Source organism: Anopheles coluzzii, chromosome 3 (assembly GCF_943734685.1).
Source record: "Anopheles coluzzii chromosome 3, AcolN3, whole genome shotgun sequence".
Classification (NCBI taxonomy): domain Eukaryota; kingdom Metazoa; phylum Arthropoda; class Insecta; order Diptera; family Culicidae; genus Anopheles; species Anopheles coluzzii.
Window position 1 is genome coordinate 25,401,954 of NC_064671.1, and position 25,523 is coordinate 25,427,476.

The window sequence follows — 25,523 nt, forward strand, 5'->3', positions numbered from 1 at the left end:
TTTTCCAACCTTTCCCTCCCCCCACCCCGTGTAAGGCTTTTAATTGGCAAACACACAGAGCAAACGGAGCAGCATGTGCGCGCTGTTTCGTTAATGTCTTTTGTGTGCCTTCCTTTTTTTCTTGGGCTGCTTTCTTGAAGATCCAACACCTCGCACATCCCCGTCTGTAGAGTACGCGCTAGCAGACGACGCCGGAAAACACGCGTACAAAACTAACCTCACAAACACGGCAGCGGACGACGGAGCCACGCTGGATGGCCCAGCGTGCTAGGGCGTTAGGACGAACTGTTTCGCTAATTCTGTGTCCGTTCCGAAAAGGAAGACGAGCGAACAGCGTGTGTCTTCTACCCCCCCCCCCCCCATTCCGAGCTTTATTTGGCCGTCATTTTGTGTGCGTCACGGCTTCTCCCAAGTATACAGCAGCAGCAGCGCCAGGATTTTCATAGCTCTTTTTGCCTTTTTTTGGCTTCTCCCGCACCGTTTACGAGCTGGTTGTCGAATTTTCACGGCTGCGCATTTCGGCACAGCGATGGTGGTCCCTTTTTCCCTTCGGTGAGGTTTTTATCCGGAGGTGGGAAGTGTGGGTTGGTGGGCTAAAATATCAAAAGAGTGGATCGGGCGACACTGGTTGGCTTCGGAGCGTTCGGAGAGATATGAGGGTTTTTCTTTCTACTCTGTCCCTTTTCTCAGTTCCATGGCCGAAAGGGAAAATGGGTAAGATTTCCTCCCCACAACATCGCTTTCCCTGGTAGCCTTCCAAGCAGTGGAGATGTGTAGATGTATTGGTGTCTCTCACTTGCTCACCTATACAAACAAACACACCGTACAAAAAGGCTCCACCCCCGTTGCCATGGGCGATGTACCAACACCGGCGCAACCGTGCGTGTGACATGAGATCCACACACCAATACAGAGGTAGCTTGGAAAAAACAGTCTTCCTATCTAGTCGCTATCTGTCTGTCTGCGTGTGTGTTTTCTGTGACATCGTTTTGGGATGTCGGGGGGACGGAGAAAATCCCCCTGAACGCCATTTCCATGCGTCACATACGCACACACGTACGAGGCGCAGAGGCTGGGGTATGCTAATGTTGTGAACAGTTTTCCACACATTACGCATAGGTTCTTTCTCTCTCGCTCTCTCTGCACGTGTCCTGCAGCGCTTGTTGGTTGTTGAAAGTGTCGCTGATAATACCGGAGCGTCCATTATCCTTTCACCATGCATTCGTAAGATGGAATGATTAACACGGCAGACACGTTCGACTGCTCTGTTCCCGATAGCTCACTGCCAGTGGAATTCGAAAGGGTTTTAAGGACAGTGCGTTGGGGATGGAGTACAGCAATAGACAGGATCACCTCGAAAATCTATCAACGAAAGGTCGTACACACCTGGTTGGCCATGGTTCCCGAGTTCGGGTGGCGAATGTGCGTTGAAACCCGAATTATCATGCCGGCGCGCGATTCCGCTGAAGGATGCTGATTGATAATCGGACGCTATTAGTGGGAACCGGTGCGTGTGGAATCCTTTTTTAGGTCAGCAAAGCCATTTCCATTACCATCGGAAACGTTTCATTGTTGTGAGGAGGGATTTTAGCTGCATCAGCATATGTCAAGTCGGCATAGAAAATGGAATAACCAATACTTTGCAAGTCGCATGGACAGAAGAACAAAGCATTGATGTGATGACACCAAAAAATAAAAAAATAATAAAGCAGAATGTAATAGAGTACTCATTTCAAACAGATGCTGAAAACTGTTTTTTTTTTGTTCAATATCTAAATATCTTTCGAGTTTTATTTTCAACTAGTATTCTGTGACTCTACGAGACACGATAAATTAATTCCAAAAAATAAGAATGTTATACAAATTTTAATCTTATAATTTCTATCCTGATTCGTCCAAGCCTTTATGTAAATTGAAATCTGGATAACAGAATTGAAATGATGATAGGTACCACCTTTTAGCCCAATAGAGTTTTGAGAATTGAGAGATGAAAGTAACTTTCAGATAATATTACTCTTAAGGCTGATGTATAGAAATAAAATTCGAGCAATTGGTGGCATTGGTTAAAACTCAGAACAACTCACCGAGTCATACACTCCTCCAAGATGATCAACACAGTTCCATCAGGGAAAAACGGGTCCAAATTTATCGAATACAATGGTATTTTTCTCATATTTCCGAGCTAATTCTCGTATCTAGTTCTGGATGATCAAACTTAAACGTAAACAAATACCTAGCGTTCAAGACCGTGGGTCGTGGCGGCCAGAACGCGAACAGGAACAATATATATCGCCTCTATCCCTTCGCCCCCTCTTCCTTCAGTTCTTTGACTACCTTTTTGTTTCCCCATCCTAATTCTGTCATCTTACTTGTGTTGGCTGTGTTGCAAATTACTTGCTGTCTAGTATATGTTTGTCTAGTTAGATTAAAGTATTTGTTTGTTATCATTAATTTTAAGTTTTAGTCAGTAAGTTTCCCTATATTTAGCCCTCTGAGACAGATATTTGTATCTAAATAAATAAATAAATAAATAAATAAATATAAACAACTATAAGGAAAATAAACGAATATTGAATTATTGAAATCCGGCCCGCATTGTACCTTAACTTCTTCAATCCGACCATTTAAGTTTGCCGACCCCTGAACTTGATGACTATCTCGTTGATTTCAAACAAGAACCGTTTGACGCCTAAAGGTATGCAATGTGATGTTTTTAGCGCTGGTTCGGGCGAGCTTTGGGGTGGATTGAGAATGCAAGTATACTAAACTATTTTCTTTAGTATAGAAATTGTGTAAAATGCTAATAATCTAAAATAAACTAATAAGCTAATTCTGAGCACATCCCTATGATTACAAAAGGTCTATTTCTTGAAATGCTTCAACTTCAACCCGTTTTATTATGTTTCATTGAATTAATTTATACAATTTTGAATAATACACTACACACTAGAGTGATGTTTCATTCACATTCACGACATATGGTTTTCGTAAAATGTTTAAACCCATGCATGCTTGTACGTCAATCTGTATTAAAGAACTCCACTCTATCCCCAGCTACTGCCCGGGGGACGTTTACTAAGGGGGGTTTTACCTGTAAAATAAGAAAGGATACGGGGTTACTTATTTTTTCTCCTTACTCTTACTTTACCGAACCTAGCAACAATAACAAAAAAAATACCCTCCAACCCGTACTCATACCCACACTTTGTTCCCTGTTCGGTTGATTCTGTGTGGTGACCCCGGTAAAAAGGAAAAGCTATCCCTGCACGGCATTAACTATTTGCACAGGAAATGGAACCATGTTGACATTTTATGTGTACGTTGGAAGCGGAGCAGGGAAAAGCCCCTGTGAAAAGGCGAAAACATTCTTCATCTTTCTGCCCGCCCCACGGAACTTTTTTGTCAATCGTCATGGCGACCACCGCTGCCGTTCGTTCCAGCGGGCCCCAAAGCAAACGCAGTAAGCAGGGTGGATAATGCTTTACTGTTTGCGCACGGTTCACGTTTTATGGAAAGTTCAACTTACCTTGCCATCCTTCGAACTTCCTTCCTACTCCCTCAAACCTCCAGAAACGTTAGCCTGGCAGTGGTGGTGGTGGTAGTGGAAAAAATGGAAGTTCTCAATCATTTTCCAAGCGAAGCTCACCAACCGAAGAGAAAACCGACCAGACCGGGGATACAGAAGGAAACAAATGAAAGGTACACACGCCCGTGGGTTGTTGGTTGGGTTGGTTGGTTGTGCACGGTTGTGCTTTTATTTTGCTACATCCGTATCGCCCCCGGGGGAGAGGGATGACTATTTGCGCACACGGGAGATGTGCATAACTCATGCTGTCGTTGGGTTGTGTGTCTGTGAGCTGAGAACAACAAAAAACCCTCACCTCAAAACCTCGCACCTTGGGAAAGAGTTGGGAGGTTTATGGTGCTAAGTAAAAAAATACATTGGAAACCATAAACGTGAGCTATAAGTTTTAGAATGTACTGATTCCATTCACTTTTAAGGAGGAGAGAACGTGTGAGCGATACAGGAGACACACACATCATCGCACCCAACATTTCTCGGTTATGTTGCAAAGTAAGAGCAAGGTTTCTATTTTTTCTATGTTTTTTTACGAATCGTTTAAATTGTGAACCAAAAAAAAGAAATGCAAGATGGCCGCTAAAGCCCTCGTACGGCCGCACACTTTGAATCCAACCGCCCCCCTCCCCCCCCGCCCCGGTACGCCATCTACCAGAATGAATGATAAATGTGGAGATGATTTTCAGAAGTTTTTCCCTTATCTTTCCCTGCGCATTCCAGCATGTGATAAAGTTTGATTTTCCTTCACGATTGCCCCTTTACCATTTTCCCTTTTTTGAGGCGATACCGAGGGTACCTTCCTCCTGGACGTGGTGAAGTTGAGGTGAAAACAAATGAGTGCCCATTAAGCCAAGAGCCACCCCGAGCCTAAAGATTACTTACTCTTATTCCGGGTGCTGGTTTGGTAGGCTCGCTCTAGATGGCCCTTTTTGGGATCCGTCACAGAAACGTTTGCTCGCCAACGGTAAAGTTTTCTTGTGGGAGGAAGGTGGTTTTTATTATGTATTATTTGGCTTCGGCCAAACAGTTCAGGCCACGTGTGTGGGGCACACAGTGAAAACACAAGACGACACAGTGCTAGAAGCATAGCAGAGTCGCTGACATTTCTGTTTGAAGGAAGTTGATGGTGGCGTTTTGTTGAACAAATGAGACATCTTTTTTGTGAGAAAGGGGAACCATTGCACACTACTAGATTGTTGCTCATCGCAACGGGCGAACGCAATGCACCCACTTGTGTCACATAAATAAATAAACAGCCCGCACGGTGGCGCGTTATGCCGCGTGGGGATATGTTTTGCTTGTCGCGTGAAAGTGATGAGCAGCCCATTTTGTTTTGTTTTACATTTCTTTATTTATAATTTGCTATGTTATATATAAAATATTCTTTATTGTATAAACACATGAGTCAAACAAAATTTTGGACACAACCAACACATCCAGAAAGGTTTGATGAAACTTAGCTAAAATGAAGGAACTCTTAAATGCTACTTTCTCTTTTGCGTACAACTATCAACCTTACTGTCCCTTTTCGCTCGAAATCACCATTCCGGTTAAGCTTTCCGTGATCTTACCGATTTCCGAACTCTTCTCGTACAGCTTCGGTTCCACCGGTTTGATCGCCTGCTTCGCCACGTTCCGATTCTCATCCACACCGAGCAACAAGTCCGCCTGCGATCGTACCTCCTCCCAAGCGTACTCAATATCATGCATCTGCGGATCGATACCGCAGATCATGAAGCGGATAATAAACTTACCCTGGTACGTCGCAGGTATCATAAAGATCTTCTTCCGCTTCGTAATGTTCTCCAGCAGCTGCTTCGACCGTGCATCATCTCCCTTCAGCCGGAAGCAAACCAGAGCGAGCGTCGAGCACAACACCTCGAACCGATCGTCCGTCCGGACATACTCCTCGAACCGATTCGCCAGCTGTATGTGGAACCGAATCAAGCTCCGGATCTTCTCCGCACCCATCGTACGCAGCGTAATCCACACCTTGAGCGAGCGGAACCGACGACCGAGCTGAATCTGCCAGTGCCGATAGTCCGGTGCCTTACTATGACCCTGGAACTGATGCTGCAGATAGATCCGATCGACGCTGAACGATTGCGTTACCGAGCCCGCATCCTTAAACCACATCGCGCAGCAGTCGAAGTTGACGAACATCCACTTGTGCAGATTGAAGTTGAGCGAGTCGGCCAACTCCGCACCCTTCATGATGTGCGTGTACTCCGGCAGACAGAGGGCCGCACCGGCGTACGCTGCATCGATGTGCAGCCAGATGTTGTGCTCGTTACAGTACGGACCAATTTCGGCTAGATTGTCGTAGGCGCAGGTTCCCGTTGTGCCGAGCGTTGCGACACAGATCACTGGAAAGAGGCCCTTCGCTACGTCTTCCTCGACCGCCTGGATGAAGGTTGAACCGCGCAGTATTCCAGTTTCATCGGCGGGTAACAAGCGCATCTTGATCGCACCCAGAATGCCCGACTTCTCGACCGCACTGTTGCTTTGGTCGCTCGTGTACGCCACCAAGCGTCCGCGTATGTCCGCCTCCGTCAGCTCGGGATGCTGCGTGCGCAAGCGACGAACGGCTTGCTCGCGGGCAGCCAACACCGCCACCAGGATGGACTCGCTGGCCGATCCTTGGATGATGCCACCGCCGTTTCCTTCGTCGCAGTTGAGGAACGATTTCGGAAGATTCAGCAGCTGTCCCAACCAGTTCATCATGATCACCTCCAGCTCGGTACAGACGGGGCTGCAGATCTGTGAAGAAGTTGCAGTTAGAAATATTGTGTTATCAATGGATTTTATGACTTTAAGATCACTTACCCAACTGAACCCAACAACTCCCAGCCCAGCCGCCAGCGTTTCACCCACGATCGATGAGTAGGACGTTTGCGATGGATAGAAGGCGTGAAAGTGGGGCGACTGCCAGTGGGTAAGCCCGGGCAGGATGCACCGTTTGAAGTCTTCCATGATCGTTTTCCAGTCCTCTGGTTCGTTCTGCAGCTCTCCCGGCAGCAGATCATGCAGATAGCCCGGCTCTACCGAGGGCAGGACATCTCTGTTGGAAACGAAAGCACAAGCACACCCATATGCAAACACCGTTTAGTTTGGACAGCTCGAGGTGGCACTGTTTCCCTCCCATTTGAACGCACCTGTCCCGGATGTTCTCCAGGTAGTCCGCCACAAAATCGATGGCCGCTCGGCCAAACTCACGAAACTCATTAATGTCCATGTTTGCCATGTTCGATGTCCCTGTACTCACAGTTCCACTTGAACGACAGTCACAGCAGAAGAATGCACTTTACACAGCTAGACGAATAGTACATGTAGCACACACCACACTGGATACGGTTAGAACGGCACAAGAACACCTTCTAAAGATTGCACTGTCGCGATCGCGATCTTCCTGCCGGTTTTTCACTCGGTTTCGCTGTCTACACTGGATCGTACCTTACCGGAGACTGAGGATCTTCGGCAAACGGCAAGGCTTATTTATGGCCAGCTCCTACCCTTCTTGCCAAGCGCAATGCAATGGGGTGGGAGCAAAAAGGGGAGGTCTTCCTACAGGCTGGCGACACCAGAGTGTTGTTCAACAAATCCCTCCACCAGCACCTTACCGCAGCATCAACATCGGCAAACAACAATAAGGAAAACATCAACAACGCTTGGCGTGTGTGAGTGTGTCCCCACCTTTTACGTTGCGCTGGTCGCATCAACTCAAAACAGAAGGGTGGCGTGTCGCACCGGAAGACCCGCGTTCGCGTAACGTCGCTGCGCGCAGAAGAAAGAAGGGAAGAAAGTTGACCCTTTTGCCGGCATTGGTTTTGGCTTGCATTCTGAAGAGCATCGTTCAAGTGGACTTAAGTGGGCCCCTGGTCCCGGCCGACGTCTCCAGACAGGTTGACCGGTCATCTACCTGTCCGCAAGGGTGGCAGATCGGAGAGGGAATTCGGGGTTTTTCGACAAGTTATGAAATACGGTGCGGAAAGAGATGCAACACCACATAATAATATCGACATGGCGAGAGATATTATAACAAAAAAAAACTGCTCATCATAAAGATTCGGCGCTCATTAAAATGTCTGCACCGGGTGCCGTTTTGCTGGGTCCGGTGGGGGCTGGAGGCAGTCCGGTCGAGAATTGCCGGAAAACTTTCTATCCCCCGCCTGCATGACAATGGCGTTGAGATGGAGAGGACATTGTTGAGAAGTGAGAGAGAGAGAGGAGGAGGAGGAGGGCTCGGCTGTATGCTAATTGATTGATCTCCATCAGCGTCATTATTAAACGGTTACCGGCAGGGGACCTACCCGAAGAAGCAGATGAGCACCCTTGGCACAGTGGTGTTTGTCGGTGGACAGAAAGTCGAAGATTTCAAAGATTTAATTTGGTATCGTTTGCAAACTTCATAACTTAATGAAGTATTGACTAATTAAGGCAATACTTTAAGTGAATAGCTAAACATTTAGTAAGATATTTTCAAAACACAAGCAAGAAGAGTTTGTCAGATTCTACTCTCATGTTTGGGTCCTGTTCAAATCATCCATAAGATGTTGTGTGAAGCGTGAGCTTCAACGTTCGTGGCATTCCGTTCGTATTACAGCAGATACATGCTAACTTTGAGGCTACCGCTACGGACCGCTACGGTGCTCATTCATGGATAAGGTCTATGCTGGTGCCAATCATCAGGCCAGTATCTAACAATATCTTAAAAGCCAAGCATTTCGTTATTTTTTGGAACAGGTGTACTAAATGTAGGTTACTTCAGTCGCGCATGATAAGTTCCTATGTAGTAACTGATTTTTTGCAGGAGCATAGATAAAGATTGTCCTTACCGATGTGTGAGAACAGTATTCGGATAACTAGTGTAAGGATCTAGCCAGGAATCCTCAAAGTTTGAAGATAAGGTGATATTGAGATGTCCGACATTAGGTGATCGCCGCTGTTATTATTTCAAATTAATGGGCTTAGCTGATAATGTTCAACATGTCCATGAACGTACATTTGGGGCGTTATACAAAAGCCGAGGATTAGCTGTTTCCACAACACCTGAACGATAAGAGGATCAAGCAGGATTACTACAAAGCATCCGATTCTCCAAAGATCTTTACAACTTGTCGCATAGATTGTTTGGAGAAATCTAAGTCTACTAAGAGGATTGCATAGCGAAACGAACCAAGCTATTAAGAAAACTGATCTTGTTAGCTCAGTGATTACGGTGACCTAAATTTACAACCAAAACTCCAAACAAAGTCTGTAACAGATAGGTGACCACACATCCAACAGTGTGATATAGTATTTATTTCTTCATTCGTTTTTTATTATCAGAATATCTACGGTAAACATAAAGCCTTAAAATCGGCATGATCATGCATAAGTATGTATTCCAAGGCTGGTAATAAAGACGTAATATCGCCACGTTTGGCAAATATTCTAGAATTTCTTACCAAAAGGTATCGTAGGTATGCTCTACGATGTTTTGACCACCCAACTGTCCCATGGTGAAACCAAACCGCCGGAAAAATGACCGATCGCATCGATCGTGTCCAAGCGCAGACTTAACCACCGTCAACAGGTACCAATTATCTCGCCAAGAGGCTGCCGAAAACACCGCGGACCGCAAATAAAATCGAAAGTCTCGGGGCTCCCACCTGGACATGGTGGTTCGGAGCGGTGGGCCGTGGCTGCTTTTCAAGAGGGTAAGTGTTATACAAAAAAAGAGGAACAACATAAAACAAAACGTTAAGGGGAGGAGGATAGAAGAGCTGAATGAGAGAGGGACCAAAACATGCTGCGTCATGTGTCGTGTGCATCGTTTAGCTGTACATTACCGATTGAAGCGGGTTGGGCCGTTCTTGGACGGCAGTTTGGGGTTTGAAATTAACATCGAGAAGGGTAAAAAAAGGCCCATCAGCAGGTTGTGGCTGCAAGATTATGGCAAGCGAATCTGTCTGTGTTGACCTCTTTCCTTTTTCTCTCTGTTTTCCGATCACTTCAGGACAGGAAGTGGCGTTAAAATTTACATACCGGGACTACGGGGTTTCATTGCATGGATGAAAGTGTGCGTGTGTGTGTGTGTTTCTTCCTTTTATTTTTAAACCCATTGAATATGCCTTTCTCATGCCATTTCTTATCTAACTCGGGCGAAATTTTAGGCCCATGTGTTGGGGATGAGCACCACTCGGTTGACTCTCTCCCCCCCGGGAGGTCTGACTGGATGATCTGGAAGGGGAAATGATTTAATCACACATCGTTTACATACCCATGATGCAATCCGGGCCAGACATTGTATCATGATTCTACTGAAACAGCTGACCGCGAACTGACTGCCCCCTGTTTTGCCTGTTGTTTTTGGGGTCGTGTGTAAAATGTAAATGCTAGACACACGGTAACCGTTAATCAGGCGAAAGCCAGGCATTTTGTTGTGTTGATTAAGACATTCTTCATCCAGTGTGGCCTGAAAATGGAAGGCAAAGTTGTTATTAAAGCATAGCAAAACATGTTGCAGTAGACATAAACACAAACACACATAAACAAGTTGTGCTAACAATATAAAAACGAAAGTAAAGTTGTAAAAAGGAAAGCAAAGCATGCAAAAACTAAAGCTTCCCCCAAATGAAATGAAATGTTTGAGTCAATTTGTACCAATTTGTGGCTTTAACATAAAAGTGCATCGCGGTGCGAAAGGTGCAAACTTAAATGGGACTAAAGTGCTAAAATCAAAACAAAATACGAAAAAATAAATAAAATGGGTAAAAAACAAACAACCAAACAATTAAACGGCAAAACGTTTGGTCCGTTTTATCGTTCGCGCGCTTTTTGAATAATTGACGTAAGGTCCAATTCGGAAAATTGGTTACCCACTGGGCTGTTTTTGCTGCGTATGCTGCTGCGTATGTGTGTTTCTTGTGCGAGAAGAAAAAGTCCAATTGCCGTGTGGTGCAGGCGAATCAATCGCCTCTAAAGCTCCCTTTTTTTCTGTGGCGCTGGACACCCGGGAAAAGGAAAACTCCCTGGAGGGATTTTTGGTTGCGCGTCACTAGCCAACCAACGATTTGATGTAATTGCATCGTGCATTCGTGCAATTGCAATGGTCAGTGCGGACTGCAATCCGGTTAACGGGGGACGGCAAAACAAAAAACAGATCCGTACAATTGATATGTTTTTCCCCGACTTTCGTTCGTTCGTTTCGTGTGCAATTGGAGTGAAGTGGTCATTGGTCATTCGTTGTTTGTTGTTGTTGTTTTTTATCAATTAATTTGCGTACGTTTGGATTGTTTTGATTGCCCGTTAGCGTTTTCGACGGCTAAAGAAGAAAAAATATCACCTGGAAAAGGTCAGTTAATCAGTGAAAGAGTTCCTCTTTGGCCGGTCCAATGGTAGAATTGTCGACTCGCACGATTTTAGCAAAATGCCCGCCATGGGTTCAAGTCCGGTAAGAACTCCTTATGTAGAAAACATACTGTCTTACTATGGATAACTAGTAACAGACAAAAGGGCATGATTAGATCATTTACACCTCATATGTCTCATGCAAAAGTAGATAGTTTAATTAAAGAGTGCAACAAGAATCATTTGGTCAAATTCAATCAATGGAAATTTACGCATCAATACCCTAGTCGAAATAATAAAAAAAGAAACGTCTTGATTCATTCTTTATCCAGTTCTAATAATTACATTTATATTTGTCATTTTCATGTATCCACAGTCAAATAGGATTTTATGAAAAAAATCCTTCAGCCGCAAATCAAATTACGCTGATGTCTTTGAAACCAAATTACCAATTACCATATACAGTCTGTTCTCGAGTTACGCGGTTCTCGACTTGCGCGGATTCGGAGATACGCGGTTTTATAAATTTGACAGATCAAACGTCAAAGTATAATTGCATTTTTGTTAATAATTTTAATCCACTTAAAAGCCAAAAATATCAGAATGTTCGGCACAAATCGTATGAAATAAGTGATAAAGTGTATAAAGGACTAAAATAAATAAATCTTACCGGGTTATCAATTGTATTTTGGCGAAAACTGCGAAATTCGACTTACGCTGATATTCGAGTTACGCGGATTCCTCGGGAACGCGCGAACCGTGTAGCTCGGGAACAAACTGTTACTTAGGAATGGACGTTAGACGCAGTTATCATACCTAAGATCATTTTATTTACTAAAATAATTTAGATTAATTACAGCAGCTCTGTTCCAAACAAAAAAAAATAGTGAAATTTTTGATAAGATAAACTATTACTCCCCATTGAAATTGCACTTGCAATAGCCGCGTGTATGCCGGTCGTAAAAATGAAGGTGTAAATTTGGTCATTGCTACAACGGTTAATTTGAAAACCCCGAAAGCTCTTTACATGCATGAAAACAAGCTTAGCATTGAGTTAAAGCTTTCGAAAGCTTTCCAACAGTTTCAATTTCACCACTCCCTGTTAATTCACCACATATCGGCGTAGTTCACCACTTGCATCAAACGGCTGACGGCATAAAGATTTAAACAAACCGTTAGAGAACCGTTCCAATTTTAAACATGTTTTGGGATATTGTGCAATTTGAAAAATCGATTTAGAACCGCCAAAAGACACACGTTAGATAATGCTGTTACTGTTCTGGTACGATTACAATAAATGAAAATTCTCTCAGACACAGCTAGTACGTATGTAAATCCCCAAGTGACATTTGCTCGAAATTGTTTTCCCATATCTGCTCGATTAGTACTCGATACGCCTGAAATTGTGGATTTGTGTGTGATCAAGTGTGTTGAAAGCGCCAAGATTTGGTGTGATCGTAAATTACACGTTCCTCTATCGATGGACGATGCCGTCGAGCTCATTTTTCATTCATGACTATGGTTTTTTGATGAAAAACAAAAGCTAATTTTATGTGACGTTATTCTATAAAAATGGGTATTATTTAAGTATAAAATGGCTACATGACCAACTATAACGATAGCAAACATCGTTTCCGGGCGAATCTAGAAGAAAGTAACGAAAAAGCCGCATTACATTTGATTTTAAAGGACTTTTTCTAAATTCCCTTAAACTGGTGCAGTTTAAGGGAAGTTTAAGGCTCCAGTTTAAGGGAATTTGCTCGAATTCCCGATTATTCGTGCTATAAAATGTCAGTTGGGTCAGTACGTCCTCTGTAGAGGCTAAAATTCACTACTAAAATTAATAAAACACCATTTCTAGAAGAAAAAACAAAACGGCTTTGAAGTGGTATGCCTTAGATTTTATTATCAGCCCAACAGGTTCACTATATAAACATCGAACATCGATACAACAACGAGCCCAATAAGCATATACGAACATCTGGCTAAAACGGTTCATCGCGCATAACGCGTTATTGTGTTATCGTTACTCATTATTGCCTGGTTTGCCGGTATTGCAACATGATTGCCACGCGAATGTGTCCCTAAGTTGGGTACACGGGTACACCAGCTTCCCCGCAGTACCAAATTCCCCCTGGTCCCTGTAATACTTGCAGAGCGCGCGCCGAACGGCTACGCGCGCACAGTGTACGTGTTTTTCGTTGACTTGCACATGTAATAATAAATTAAACGTTCACTTGACGGTACACAACAACATAAAAACACAAAACTTAACGATGTAGATTGTTTGCATGAGGATGAGGAGAGGGTGAGCGACAGTGCGATGATGCACAATCTACTTCTTCTGCTCGGCCAGCAGCTCGTCGGCGGCCGCGGCCACCTCCTTCCACGAGTAGTCAATATCGGCCGGCTCGGTGAAGCGCGAGCACACCGCCATGCGCAGGAAGTACACATCGTTCACCTTGGACGGGACGAGATGGATGTTGCCGCGCCCGTTGATGCGCTTCAGCAGCGCCTCGCTCAGCTCGTTCGTGCCCTTCAGCCGGAAGCAGGCCAGGCCCATCGCCACCTCGCCGAAGATCTCGAACCGGTCGTCCGCCCGGCACAGCGCCTCGAACTGCTTGGCGAAGCCGCAGTGGCGCCGAATGTGGGCCTGCAGATTGTCCACCCCGTACAGGCGCAGCACGAACCACAGCTTCAGCGCACGGAACCGGCGACCGAGCGGGATCTGCCAGTGGCGGTAGTCCGGCGCCGAGCCCTGCATATCGTGCTTCAGGTAGAGCGGATCGACGTTGAACGCGTTCACGATCCAGTACGGTTCCTTCAGCCACATGGCGCTGCAGTCGAAGTTGACCAGCATCCACTTGTGCGGGTTGAAGTTGAACGAGTCGGCCGTCTCGATGCCCTTCATCAGGTACCGGTACTCGGGACAGATGAAGGCCGACCCGGCGTACGCCGCATCGACGTGCACCCACACGTTGTACTGGTTGGCGACGGGTCCAATCTCGTCCAGCCGGTCGAACGCGCACGTGTTGGTGGTGCCGAGCGTCGCCACCACGTAGAACGGAATCAGCCCTGCGTCCAGATCTTCCTTGATCGCGTGTTCGAGCGTTTCACCGCGCAGCTTCAGATTTTCGTCCGCCTTCAGGCCGCGCAGCTTCACACCGCCGAGCAGTCCGGCACGCTCCACCGAGGAGTGGGATTGATCTAGCGGTGAGAGAGATTAAACGGATGGTTAAGAAGGTTCAGGAGTAAATCAGGAGCATGAGAAGGCAACACTCACTGGATGTGTATCCAACCAGCTTCGACACGATCGTATTATCGTCCCAGTCGGGATGCTCCTCCTTGACGCGCTTCATCGCCTTCGCCTTAGCGCCTAGCAACGCCACAAGCGTCGCCTCGCTGGCCGTGCCCTGAATGACACCGCCACCCTGCCCCCCGGAGCAGGCCAGGAACTCCTTCGGCAGGTCCAGCATCTTGCCCAGCCAGTCAAGCATAACCACCTCCAGCTCGGTACAGGCAGGACTGGCAATCTGGAAGCAACAGAGGTCCGACAGGGAAAGCTGTTAGCAAGCTCATTTCTTACTAAGCTACTACTCAAGCTTACTTACCCAAGTAAAACCAATGCAGGCGATCGCACCGCTCAGCATGTCGGCCACGATCGCCGGGTAGGAGTTGGCCGTCGGGAAGTAGGCGTGGAACTTGGGGCTGTGCCAGTGCGTCACACCGGGCATGATCACGCGCTCAACGTCGGCCATCACCTCTTCCCACTTTTCCGGCTGCTGCGGCGCTTCGTCCGGAATCAGTGGCCGCAGGTAGCCGGGCTGAACGGTCGGCAGAACACGCCTGTGGACAAAGCGGGACAACGAAAATGCGTTCTTAAGTGTTGGCGAGGGTCATGCTGCAACCTTATGTGCATCTAAAATCAGCTCGAAGGTGCCCCAAATTCAGGTCATGTTCAAACTGTGCCCATCAACATCAACGGGGCAAAGGAATGTTGCAAAAGCTCGCACCTTCTGTACGATCGCGTGTGTAGGTGTAAACCGGCAAAAAAAGAAACAACCCCCTCCCAATCGAAATGGAATGGCACACAAGCAATGAAACACCACGCTCTCGGCCACTGATTGATGACGGCTGTTGCTGCTGCTGCTGCTGATGGCAATGGCATGGTTGGACGAGCCTCGCAGCAAGAATCTCACCGCCGCCACTACCACCACCACCACCACCATTGTCCGTGGGCTTTTGTTGCGCAATTCTACACCTTTTTAATGGCCCAGTCGCGGGCGCTTGGCGCGGTGTGAGAGGGGGTGAAAGAAGGGGTGATGAGGACATGTTTTATGTTACACGTATATTTTCGCGCAAGACCTTCATCTTGATTTTGAGCACACGACTTTCGTTAGTCGTCCCTTCACCCCTCTCTACCTCTCTCTCTCTCTCTCTCTCTCTCGTCCATTTTTCGATTTTTTGGAAGTAGAGTTTTTAAAGTTTCGTATTAGATCAGCACCGAAAGTGAACGGACCGTAGCTGAACTTGACTGTCTTATTGCTCTCAAAATAGGGAAACTACTAGTCTACGGCACTCTGTGTTGGAGTTTCAGTGTCCGAGGTTATGGTTATGAAAGGGGAGGGGGACTACTTGTTTCTAAGCAAAAACCGCATTCGCTTACGGTGGTTTGCATTAATCATTTAACACGTGTGCGTGATTGTTTAAGCTGTGAACAGGTTTTTTATGTTTATTTGTCGTTGCTATAGCAACTGATCCACTGTTCAGACACCCAATGAGGTTGGATTGATGTCTGACTTCCGCTGTGTGTGTGTGTGCTGTGTACATACCGTGTCTGGTATGTTATGGTAATCCTTGATCAAGATCGTGACGATCGCGCTCACAGAAATGTATGAGCCATGTTCATTTCAGCATAAATTGTACCTACTGAACATGAGCACTTGGGTGTGCTTTTTCATTACATTTGCTGACGTTTGATTGATATTTAACCTCCTCCTAACGAACGAGAAGGTAGCAGCAGACAACAAAAAAAACTAATTTTATACAACTCATCGTGTGTTGCGTTCTGCTGCGCAGAAATTCTAATGAGATTTTATACTTCTGCTAATAACAAAACAAAAAAGTAACAGACACAGGTCTCGGACCTTCCTACACCGACAGAATAACAGACACAGGTCTCGGACCTTCCTACGCTGTTCTCGAACCCGTTTACGACATCGCGAGACTACTTCTAAGCCCTGGCAGAGATACGGCATGCCAACACAACCGGTCATTCGTGCTTTCGGTTGTCCTTGAGCAGTGATCCATCGTTAATCAATGTTACGCAAGCGCGGGAATGCTTAAAGCTGCCAACCCTTCCCTCTCTCCTACTGCAAGGCGCAGCCGGTTCTACAGACATGGATGACTAAAACCCGGGGCCATTTGGGTTTTCAACTTTCGCTAGCAAATAACCGCGACAAATTAGAAGCAAAACAAACCCAAAAAAAAAAAGTTTACAATCTCTCTGGCTCTGGCTACCACTTCCCCCAAATTGCTTACCGAGACTGGGCGGATCGCTTGCTAACCTTGCTGTTGGCACAGGTGTCACCGACACCGCGCTGCATGGAAAGCACAAACCCGTGACCGTGAATCTACACGATGCCGTGCGCCACACTAATCTGGCGGATGTGAGGACACACATTTTGGTTGGTTTGTTACTGCGCGCAGCAAGGTGAGCAATTATGACTGTTTATTGCCAGCAAATCAGCTTAAACCTGAACGCGAACCTGCCCACCAAAGGGACCAAACTCCAGCGGTGTAACGATCGAACGGAACTGGCATTATTTAGCGCCGGTTCATTTCCCAGCAAGAGACACACATATCCACCTACGAAAGCTGTGGAGCACTATTGGAAAGAATCGCAAACCTTGATCGGTGATTGTTTCAGTGAACTTGGGGCAGCGCCGTCACAGTCGATTGGTTTCAATTCTCCTTTCGAACTTGAATTAAATTGCCAATATCAATGCTTTAAAACAAAGCATTGCTTTACCATATCGACACGGATGCACGTGGCTTGACTGTTCTGTGGCAGAGGCAGAAAGTATACGATAGGTCAGGGAAATGCTAGCGCCAAACGCAGTTAACCGGTTTCGGGGGTTTTGGGGAATCCATTCCGGCCCGGCGTGGTATTTCCCCCCGGCAGGGTCGGTGAATTTCCAGACATTAGTAACCCGATCCCGAGCCGACGGGAATTCACACACAGAGCACGCACACATTAACAATGATATGATCGTGACGCGATCAAGAGAGACACACTCACACATCTAGTAGATGTCGTTAGAAATGTTGGTGACGATCAGTTACCACCACCATCACACCTACCTGTCGCGGATGTTCTCGAGATAGTTGGAGATGTAATCGACCATCTCCTTCGCAAAGTCCTTGAACTCTGGCGCCTGCATTTCGGTCTGGAAAGGGTGATAAAAGCAGAAAAGGCGATGAGTACCATCAAGTGTGAGTAAGTAAATAAGTAGTTGGTTTTTTGTAAACTTGTATTAGCAAGCGTGTTAGTGATTACTTACGACTGGTGGGATGTTAAATGGGTTAATACTGTTGTTGGCCATTTTATCCACTGTTAGTTTGGAGGGGGGAAATGAAGCATGTTAAAGTTTTGTTAGTTTAGTTTGTTAGTGTATAATACAGAAAGTGTAGTAAGTAGAATAACAGTAATACGATTGAATGTAATTACTCTCGTTTCACACGGCACTGGCATCTTGATAAAATTAGTTAACAAATGGTAAAAGTAAAATATATTCAGAAGCTTCCAAACGACGCTATGACTTATGACAATCGCTGACAAACACACAAAAAGGCGCGGACACTTTTCTCTTCTACGATGGACGCGGCACAACTGTCCGGGATGCTGTACTGCACTCTCTATCATGGGGACACTCAGCAACAACGGTAGTAGTAGAGAGAGGCTCAATATTAGCCTATTACACGTGAACTCAAAAGCGTTCTCACACACACACACGCCTGTTTTCGGTTCTCAACACTTTATAAAGGACACCGAATACACCGATCGGTCGTGATTTAATTGAGTTTGCAGTTTCCGTTATTATGGCATCCTTCCTTTTCCCACGACTTCTCTCTGTGTGTGCCAAAGTGCCAATGGGATATTATGGGAAACTAATTGAGTTAAATCACTCGCTTGCTGTGTTACCTTTCCTGTCGGCAGCTGCTGCTTTAACGGTTGAATCTAAGTCAAAGTCTCAAATTGGCAATCAATAAATGGGGCCCGCCTTCCACTGACGGATTGGACGGTATAGAGCAATATTGATTGCTTATCAGCACACGGCATGAGCTTGCAGGAAGATTGCATTGAAAACTCTATCAATCGCATGCTACAGGGAAGTGCGTTTGTGTTTTGGGCCAGAGATAATGCTACGCAATGGAGTTGCTGTTTAGAGGGTGTATTAGATGAGATTGCATGATGCCGTGGGATGACTTATAGTGGACATCTCCCCATTAATGATTCCAATGATAAATCAATCAAAATCAATTTTATGTTAAGGTGGAAGTAAAGGTAGCTTTAAAATGAAAGTAAACTTTGAATTTCTGATTATATTTATTTGTGTTAAACTATACTATCAGTAAGCTGCATACATCCATTGATAGGCAATTGAATTTTCACTCATTTTGTATTTAATTTTCTCAGCTAATTGTTCAAATTCCATGAAAATTAAACAAAAAAACTATGAAAATATAGTTGAAAAATATCGAAAAATATCGAAAAAATTATTAAAAAAAAATTATTAAATTGAAAATTATTTTCATCCATGTTAGTGTGTAATTTCATATAAAGTGATGCATGAAATAAAATATTTTGAATTGTTTTTAAGAAAAAAAGTAAAATAATTTTACTTTCACGGCTACCTCTAATCACAACTTTACACAATGTGCATCGTTCGCTTTGGTTAGGAAGTGATTTTGTACCATTCACTTGCATTCTACCGCTCCATTGGGGGCAATACAGATGATGAGGTAAAAAAATGCAACATTAATACCCCCCCTACCCCCCACTCCCCCAAAGTCCTTGCAGCGGGAGACACCCCACTGAGCACATTATTAGTTGTTTTCCGTTGTTCCATGTTTCTTCCGAGCACAGAACGGAGTCTTGGAAAGGAATCGCATTCTTCTGTCCAGTCCAGGCATACACACAGGCACAGACACATCGAAACACAACAACCAGACACAAAATGTCCATGATTATGTAGCTCACTAGTCCACCAGCACCACTTTCAGTTCCGGTGGACCTTCGCCAAGTCCTCGGGATCTGCACATACACGGCACAGCACGGCACTACTCGACGCTTTGCTGTGGAGGTCAACCTTGGAGGTGAATTAAACGATCACAAAACAAAATTGGCAAAACCAATAAGGAGGGGGTGGGGAAGAAACTGTTGCAGCAGTCTTGGTCAAGAACGAGATCCCAATCAAACGCAAAAGTTGTGTCTCTTTTACATTCCCAACCACATTCTAAGGTCGTGCGGGTTTAATCTCGTGTGAAAGCGAGCGCATTGCAATCGTGATCCAACGCGCGCTGTGGCCTCCAACCGCGAGGAAGGCTTCCACTGTCACGCGAACCAAGAAAAGAACGGCCGGGAATCGGAGAACCAGTTTATGCGCTACAGTTACTGCCGAAGATTTGTGTCCACCTGCTCCCCACACACAGAGGTACGCAAGTTCCTGGTGACTGGTTGACCTCGGTTGAATCTGATCCTCTGGTTTGTGCTACCAACACCTGTTGCTGTACTTCTCAACCCACCACCTTCCACCTCAAAAGCTCTAAGTAGTAGTTCCCGGAGATACTTACAGCTTCTATGTGTGTAACACTTCCGTACCACTAAGATGAGATCTCGCTCGAATAGGAACTTGGGTAGCCCGATGGGTAGAATAAATCACGACGACACTTGTTTTTTTCTTTTTCCGCTGGAAATGAAACGGACGAACGAACGAATGATTTATTGGAGCGTGAAAAAGGAATCACTTTTCTCCTTCCCAGCGCCGGGTCGGGTCGTGCGCTAATGGAAGGATAATGGTGCTTTTCTGCTTGCTTGGGGGGAACTCTGTCCCCGACACGTTCAAAGCACACTCACACCCACACATGCACACACAACGTACCGGAACCGGATAAGTATGGCTTTGTCAGCAACCGTCGGAAAATGCGGGAAAACACTTCAACTTGAACCCGCGCGGCACAATCACACAGAGCACCACACACACTTGAATGCTGGTCGGTGGTCAAAGGAATCGTGTGGTGGACGACTACACGCACGTACCGTGTCGACCGAATGTGGCTGATGAATGAAGCTGCACAGTGACCGTGACGAGCTTTTAAAGCACCCTCCCACTACCGGCAATGCAAGCCGATCTACGCCGAAGCCACCGGAGCCGCGGAGAGCGTTACTTTGGCTTTGGCCGCGCGTGCTCTTCTCACGCAAACCGACGGCCGACCGACATGTTCGTGCGCGCCAAACGCGAGAGCGCACGAGGGACAGGGAGACACAGCCAGTTCGGGACCGGCATTAATGGCAATAGAACCTGTTGCACTAACCGCGCGGCGGGGTGGGGAGGGCGAGGGAAAATGTGCATGCTAATTCCGTTGCATCGCGTTAATGAGTGTAGCGCAGACGGAGCCATGGCATGGGAAATGCATTTGTTGGAATGGGTCAATAGTTAATGGAAAATAGAATTATTGTTTTTAACACATTCTCTATATTTTTGAATCGGTGAGTGGGCAGGGATGAGCAACCTGCTGAGGCAAGTCAGACGTTCGGGTGGCATCATTAGAACATATTTTTCACAATAACTGTTTGCACACATTGGAAGGAAGATGATAAAATAAACTAACGTATTTGCATTACGACATGGATTTTCTAAGAATGTCTACCTTGTATGAACACAGATTGTGTTTGATAAGAGAGCTAATTCTGGATATCCTGTTCGTCTTCTTGATCAAGGCCTAGCGCCTGTACCACTACTAATGGGCTAGACGACTATCAGTAACTTATTGAGTACCCGTCAGGTCTCACAGTCTATATAGGGGCTTGAACTCATGAGCGACATCTTACAGTCGTTGCTACCAAATTTTGGCTCTAAGGCATCAATTTTTGACAGTGCGCATGAATTTTTGCCTCTAAGGCATCAATTTTTGACAGTGCGCATCAATTTTTGACTCTAACGCACCTATTTTTGTCTGTAAGTCATCAATTTTTGACTCTTGTAGGAATAATGACAATTTTACAAGGTATTTAAGCAGATTTTTAACAATTGTTATTCCACAACTCATAAAAAATACAAAAACTGTGTAAATTGATTGTTTCTTGAGAAAAAATTATGAAATTTTAGAATTTCTAAAGCTTTTGTTTACAGCTGAAAATACGTGCCAATTTTATTCACTCCATTGAAACTGCCAAAATTGGCAAAACAATTGTTGTATTTTAAATTGTATCAATAAAATTATTCACTATTTAAATTAATTTCAATCATTTCAGAACACACAGTTTCAGAAATTACATACAATTTTGTAAATAAAGCGATTGACTCACAGTCAAAAATTGATGCCTTCGAGGCAAAAATTGATGCGCTCTGTCAAAAATTGATGCCTTCGAGGCAAAAATCGTGAAACGCTGTCAAAAATTGGTGCCTTCGAGACAAAAATAAGTGAGTTAGAGTCAAAATTTAGCGGCAACGACTGTATTAAAGTCGTTTGAGTTGACGACTGTGCTATGGGAGCGGTCTAACATTTCAATAACAAATGTTCTGTTATTCCGGATTGCCAGCTCATTAGTGATTTGGGCGGTTCTAATCCCACCAACGTGGTTCAAAAACAATCAAGTAAAAATGGAATGGTTTATCTATTTACAGAGTGCTGGAAAGCGCTCAAATACAAAGTTAGCGCGTGCTCTCCACTGACTCGCAGCAACGCTAGACAGACGGGCAATGGTGGTTCTAGATCGAGGGCACGAGAGCTTCCAACAGCAGCAGAATACACATACTACGACGGGGTGCCATGAGCAGAACCGAAACGACGACTTCGTCCTTCATTCGTTCATTCAGTTTCAACAAGTTCAGCATGAATGCTTGAGCTTTTCGGAGTGGACGGGGAGGGTGGAGCTGGGTAGTGAAACACAATGGCCGACTGACGGCAGGTGCCGAAACACTTTCCACTCGTCTTGATGCGGGTTAACATGCCGGGGGCGCCCCATCCATATGAATGAGGTGGAAATGAGGTAGGATTTCGACCCCGACGTCGTCGCAGTCGGAAAATCGGAGTCAAGTGTGCTCGTAACGGCACAGCATAAGCATACATGCACTGCTGGCCGGTAAGCGGCGTGGAAAGGTTTTATCGTCACGTGATTTAAGAGATTGGACGGAGAATGGGTACGCCTGGTTGCAGTGGTAGACGGGGTTTGGCGATTTAGCACGGTAGAGATTCAGTGTGGGTAGAATATGATAACGATGGACCATTAAACACCATCAGTTTTGGGATAAGTTCGATTATAATACATATTAGGCTGAAACAAACTGAAACGGTTTATTTATTTGGAAACAAAAGCATCATTCAATCCCTTATCTGCCCACTCTCGACATTGATCTCGTACGAATGGTGCGTCTTGGACGTAATCGCGACACAGATCTAGTCCTTCGATTTCTACTTCTTTTCGGCGGAACGGATCCTTCCTCATTTTGAGCTAGCATAAGCTCCTGTGCCATCCCTAGCGCTAACGAGTTGTCGAAGTGCCCCGTGAGATCCGGTTTGGGGCCAAAAATTGTCGACATGAAAGCACTCCACTTCCGACTCGTCCAGCGCACCGTTTGCGCCCAATAACCCGTCCCGGTGGTGCTAAAGAATGCGGTCGCGAAAGCTAGGACGGTGAGCAGCACCTCCATCAGGATGTCTCCACCCGCATCCTGATAGAGGTTGACAGTTTGCAGGGCCGATATGACTTTAGAGATGTGATGCTCCAGAGCGCACCAGACCAGCACTTGAGCGCCTTCAATAATGGCCAAGTTTAGCAAGGTTTCGACTACAACCTGGACGTACGACGGAAGCTGACGCCGATATTTGGCCGAAAAGATCGTCAGCTTCGAAAGCCATATGATGCTCGAAGATACGATTAAAAGTCTCCGCACTCGGCAGTAGGTCGACTTGCACGTCCACGGCGGCTTGCACCATACGAACACTGGAATTTTGTACCCCAAATGAACCGCCAGCGCAAGAATGAGCGACTTCAGGGAAGTCATTTAGGACGTCGGGGGTGGTTTGCTAGTTACTTTTTCAGAAACATTTGCCTCCTCCGTGCCTTCCGGTTCGGCAACGACGGATGGGGCTGGAGGATAACTTCTATAAAAGGTGAAATATTGAATGGTAGACATAAGACATTGAATGGAAACTTATGTTTGTTAGAATACATTTGTTCCTACATACCTGTCACGAAGTGCGATCTGCTTCGGATATTCTTCTAGCCGTGCCACAACCGAGTGAAGGATTTTCAGCGCCGTCACAAGGCGTAAAAACTGGAATCCTCTTCTAGAGCTCGAATTAGCCAACGCCTTCAAATAGTACGGGCGAAAGGCTGTAAAATCTTTAACAAAAAATAAAACTGTCTTCACCACCAGTGTCTGAAAAAAACAGGAACATTACGAAAAAGGTAAATATAAATGAGTAAAACAATTTTCGAAAACTTACAAAAAATATATTCCTGTCACCGTTGCACGTCTACCGGCTTCGTGTAAAAGCGTAAATGAAGTTAATGAACATATTGACTAGCCTACTACGAGCATTGGCGTCAGAAAGGGAAGTAAAGCGAGACTGGTGTCAATGATGGTGCAAAGTGGATCTTAATTACTCTACTTCGGCAAGAAATGGGCTACATTTCTTTCGCTCTAATGCGGCCTCGTGAAGCGGCATTTGGCACCGGAACTTTGTAGATATGTAAGTAAATTAATTCTTGAAAAGTGAAACTTACCAAAAGTTTGTGCTTGCAGATCCACCACAACAGGTACTGTACCGGGATCCACACTAAGCGCAGTGCAAAGTCACAAAACACTATATTACCAAGCACCTGCCAAAGAAACGTCCCCCGATAGGGTGAGGAGAAATGATGTTCAAGATGAAAAGATTATTGAGCATTACGATTCTATCGCCAGATTGCTCCACAACTCACTGGGGACCGCATCACTTAAAGCGGATACAGCCACCACCCACAACGGCAAATGCATCCTTACCATTATCAGACAAATCATCATGGTTTCAACCTTTAATGTTGGCTTTCTCGTCCGTTCCGCATCTTCTTCCTCGTCCCGCTGCTGTTCGTCCGTGTAGAAAGGTATGGCCTTTGCGAGGACGCGGCTTATCGCTAGGCTGGCGCTGATGACGAATATGGCGGAAGCAATATCGGGCTCCATGGCAACGGAACTTGCCTTCCCGTGCACGTAGTCTAGCGGGCTCGTTGCCTGCAGATGGATGATTAACGGGAGCGCCAGGCAAACAAACCGGAAAGTCCACGAGCAGCGTATGTACGCCTCATGGTGTGATACCGCTTCCATTCGGATTTCAGTTTCCAGATAGTTCCACTGGATTCGTACCACTACGCAAGAGTGTCAACGAGTTTAACTCCACTTGAATGCTTTAATCCTACCCGAGAGCGGTGGCTACTTTGTGCGTTATTAAAGATCTATCGATAGTTTTCAATGCAAATCGGACTAAGAAGTGGGCCTGCTACGATGGAACGAGAGGTGCGGTGGTGTCTTGTCAATCAGCAAGAGCTGAAAACGGAGCGCAAGGTTATGCACCTGCCCTCTAGGTTAAGAGTTCATGTTCGAGGATACGAAAGTTAAACGCCTTCCATTCCTTCCTTTCGGTGCAAAGTTCAGGTGTTCGTGATCTGCGCCAAAACGTGACGTATCGATCCAAAAAATTGTTCACGTGCTGCATTAAAGCGTCGTCGGAAGTAAACGTGCCGCTAAAGTCGTGAGTAGAAAATAATGGCGCTATCAAAATGCTTAATTTAGCCAATTGTCAATGCCATCATTCCGTCCCGCATACACTGCCTGCGCATGCTGCCGAACGATTCAGAACAAACGGAAATGAGGGTTGCAAAAGTCCCTGTAACAGACACCCACCCCACGCACGGTGGGACTGGGCGGCAAAAGCAAGAGTAGAACCAGGTCCGGAAAAAGGAAAATCAGAAAGTGCCTTGATGGTGTATGAATGTCTACAAAGGCAACGAGTAGAGAAACATACTAGGATCTCTTAGTGGCAAGCACCCGTGATTCCTCCAAGAAATTGTCAGAGTGCTACGATTTCAAATGCAACCAAAGCACCGAGATTCAAGAGCAAAGACGGTCGAATCCAAGGGACTGTCCCGTTTCACCGGAAACTCGTTTCCACTCTAGGGAGAGAAAATTGTGTTTACTCATCTTCTTTTCTTTTGAAGAGCGACAGCAAGCCGACGGTAGCGAAGCGTGGGCCCGAAGGACTCCATCCGTATCCTTGCGGACTTCCCACTTGTTGAATGCGTGTGGTAAGAATGGTAAGATTTGAGCGCGGTTGGGGTGTGGGG

General features: G+C 45.7%; 4 protein-coding genes across 6 annotated transcripts in view; all 4 read right to left on the minus strand.

Moving 5' to 3' along the window:
- LOC120956727 (LIM/homeobox protein Lhx3) overlaps positions 1–302 on the minus strand; it is a 42,959-nt gene extending 42,657 nt beyond the window's left edge. Inside the window, exon 1 of the mRNA XM_049609713.1 lies at positions 218–302. The gene's annotated coding sequence lies outside the window, so the exon portion shown is untranslated. The remainder of the gene's footprint in view (positions 1–217) is intronic.
- A 4,646-nt stretch (positions 303–4,948) lies between these two features.
- Positions 4,949–7,249, minus strand: LOC120959634 (3,4-dihydroxyphenylacetaldehyde synthase). The gene is made up of 3 exons (XM_040383195.2): positions 6,736–7,249; positions 6,407–6,641; positions 4,949–6,340 (listed from the first exon to the last, which is right to left on the minus strand). The coding sequence occupies exons 1-3, from the start codon at positions 6,822–6,824 to the stop codon at positions 5,096–5,098; spliced, it is 1,569 nt and encodes a 522-aa protein (XP_040239129.2). The 5' UTR covers positions 6,825–7,249; the 3' UTR covers positions 4,949–5,095.
- Positions 7,250–12,791: 5,542 nt separating this feature from the next.
- On the minus strand, positions 12,792–20,270 carry LOC120957195 (aromatic-L-amino-acid decarboxylase-like). 3 transcript variants are annotated; one of them, XM_040379260.2, is made up of 7 exons: positions 20,077–20,270; positions 19,769–19,884; positions 17,476–17,525; positions 17,276–17,361; positions 14,524–14,758; positions 14,196–14,445; positions 12,792–14,119 (listed from the first exon to the last, which is right to left on the minus strand). In XM_040379260.2, exons 3-7 carry the CDS (start codon positions 17,515–17,517, stop codon positions 13,248–13,250), a joined length of 1,485 nt encoding a protein of 494 aa, XP_040235194.2. In that variant the 5' UTR covers positions 17,518–17,525; positions 19,769–19,884; positions 20,077–20,270; the 3' UTR covers positions 12,792–13,247. The 3 variants fall into 3 exon arrangements, with proteins under 3 accessions (XP_040235194.2, XP_040235196.2, XP_040235195.2); XM_040379262.2 differs by lacking the exon at positions 17,476–17,525; XM_040379261.2 differs by lacking the exons at positions 17,476–17,525; positions 19,769–19,884; positions 20,077–20,270 and adding an exon at positions 17,643–17,839.
- A 2,203-nt stretch (positions 20,271–22,473) lies between these two features.
- Positions 22,474–25,005, minus strand: LOC120959620 (uncharacterized). The gene is made up of 4 exons (XM_040383142.2): positions 24,187–25,005; positions 23,928–24,023; positions 23,387–23,580; positions 22,474–23,302 (listed from the first exon to the last, which is right to left on the minus strand). Exons 1-4 carry the CDS (start codon positions 24,505–24,507, stop codon positions 23,203–23,205), a joined length of 711 nt encoding a protein of 236 aa, XP_040239076.2. The 5' UTR covers positions 24,508–25,005; the 3' UTR covers positions 22,474–23,202.
- Positions 25,006–25,523: the final 518 nt, after the last annotated feature.

What these genes read in the sequence shown, in the direction of transcription:
- LOC120959634 (XM_040383195.2), bottom strand. Translation starts at nt 6,824, where the DNA reads ATGGCAAACATGGACATTAATGAGTTTCGTGAGTTTGGCCGAGCGGCC. An exon ending in CTGGAGAACATCCGGGACAG is followed by an intron (nt 6,642 to 6,735) that starts GTGCGTTCAAAT and finishes CGTTTCCAACAG; the next exon opens with AGATGTCCTGCCCTCGGTAG. An exon ending in GAGTTGTTGGGTTCAGTTGG is followed by an intron (nt 6,341 to 6,406) that starts GTAAGTGATCTT and finishes ACTTCTTCACAG; the next exon opens with ATCTGCAGCCCCGTCTGTAC.
- LOC120957195 (XM_040379261.2), bottom strand. Translation starts at nt 17,837, where the DNA reads ATGATAGAGAGTGCAGTACAGCATCCCGGACAGTTGTGCCGCGTCCAT. An exon ending in CTCGAGAACATCCGCGACAG is followed by an intron (nt 14,759 to 17,275) that starts GTAGGTGTGATG and finishes CTTTGTCCACAG; the next exon opens with GCGTGTTCTGCCGACCGTTC. An exon ending in CCTGCATTGGTTTTACTTGG is followed by an intron (nt 14,446 to 14,523) that starts GTAAGTAAGCTT and finishes TGTTGCTTCCAG; the next exon opens with ATTGCCAGTCCTGCCTGTAC.
- LOC120959620 (XM_040383142.2), bottom strand. Translation starts at nt 24,507, where the DNA reads ATGGAAGCGGTATCACACCATGAGGCGTACATACGCTGCTCGTGGACT. An exon ending in TCTGCAAGCACAAACTTTTG is followed by an intron (nt 23,581 to 23,927) that starts GTAAGTTTCACT and finishes TGTTTTTTTCAG; the next exon opens with ACACTGGTGGTGAAGACAGT. An exon ending in CAGATCGCACTTCGTGACAG is followed by an intron (nt 23,303 to 23,386) that starts GTATGTAGGAAC and finishes CACCTTTTATAG; the next exon opens with AAGTTATCCTCCAGCCCCAT.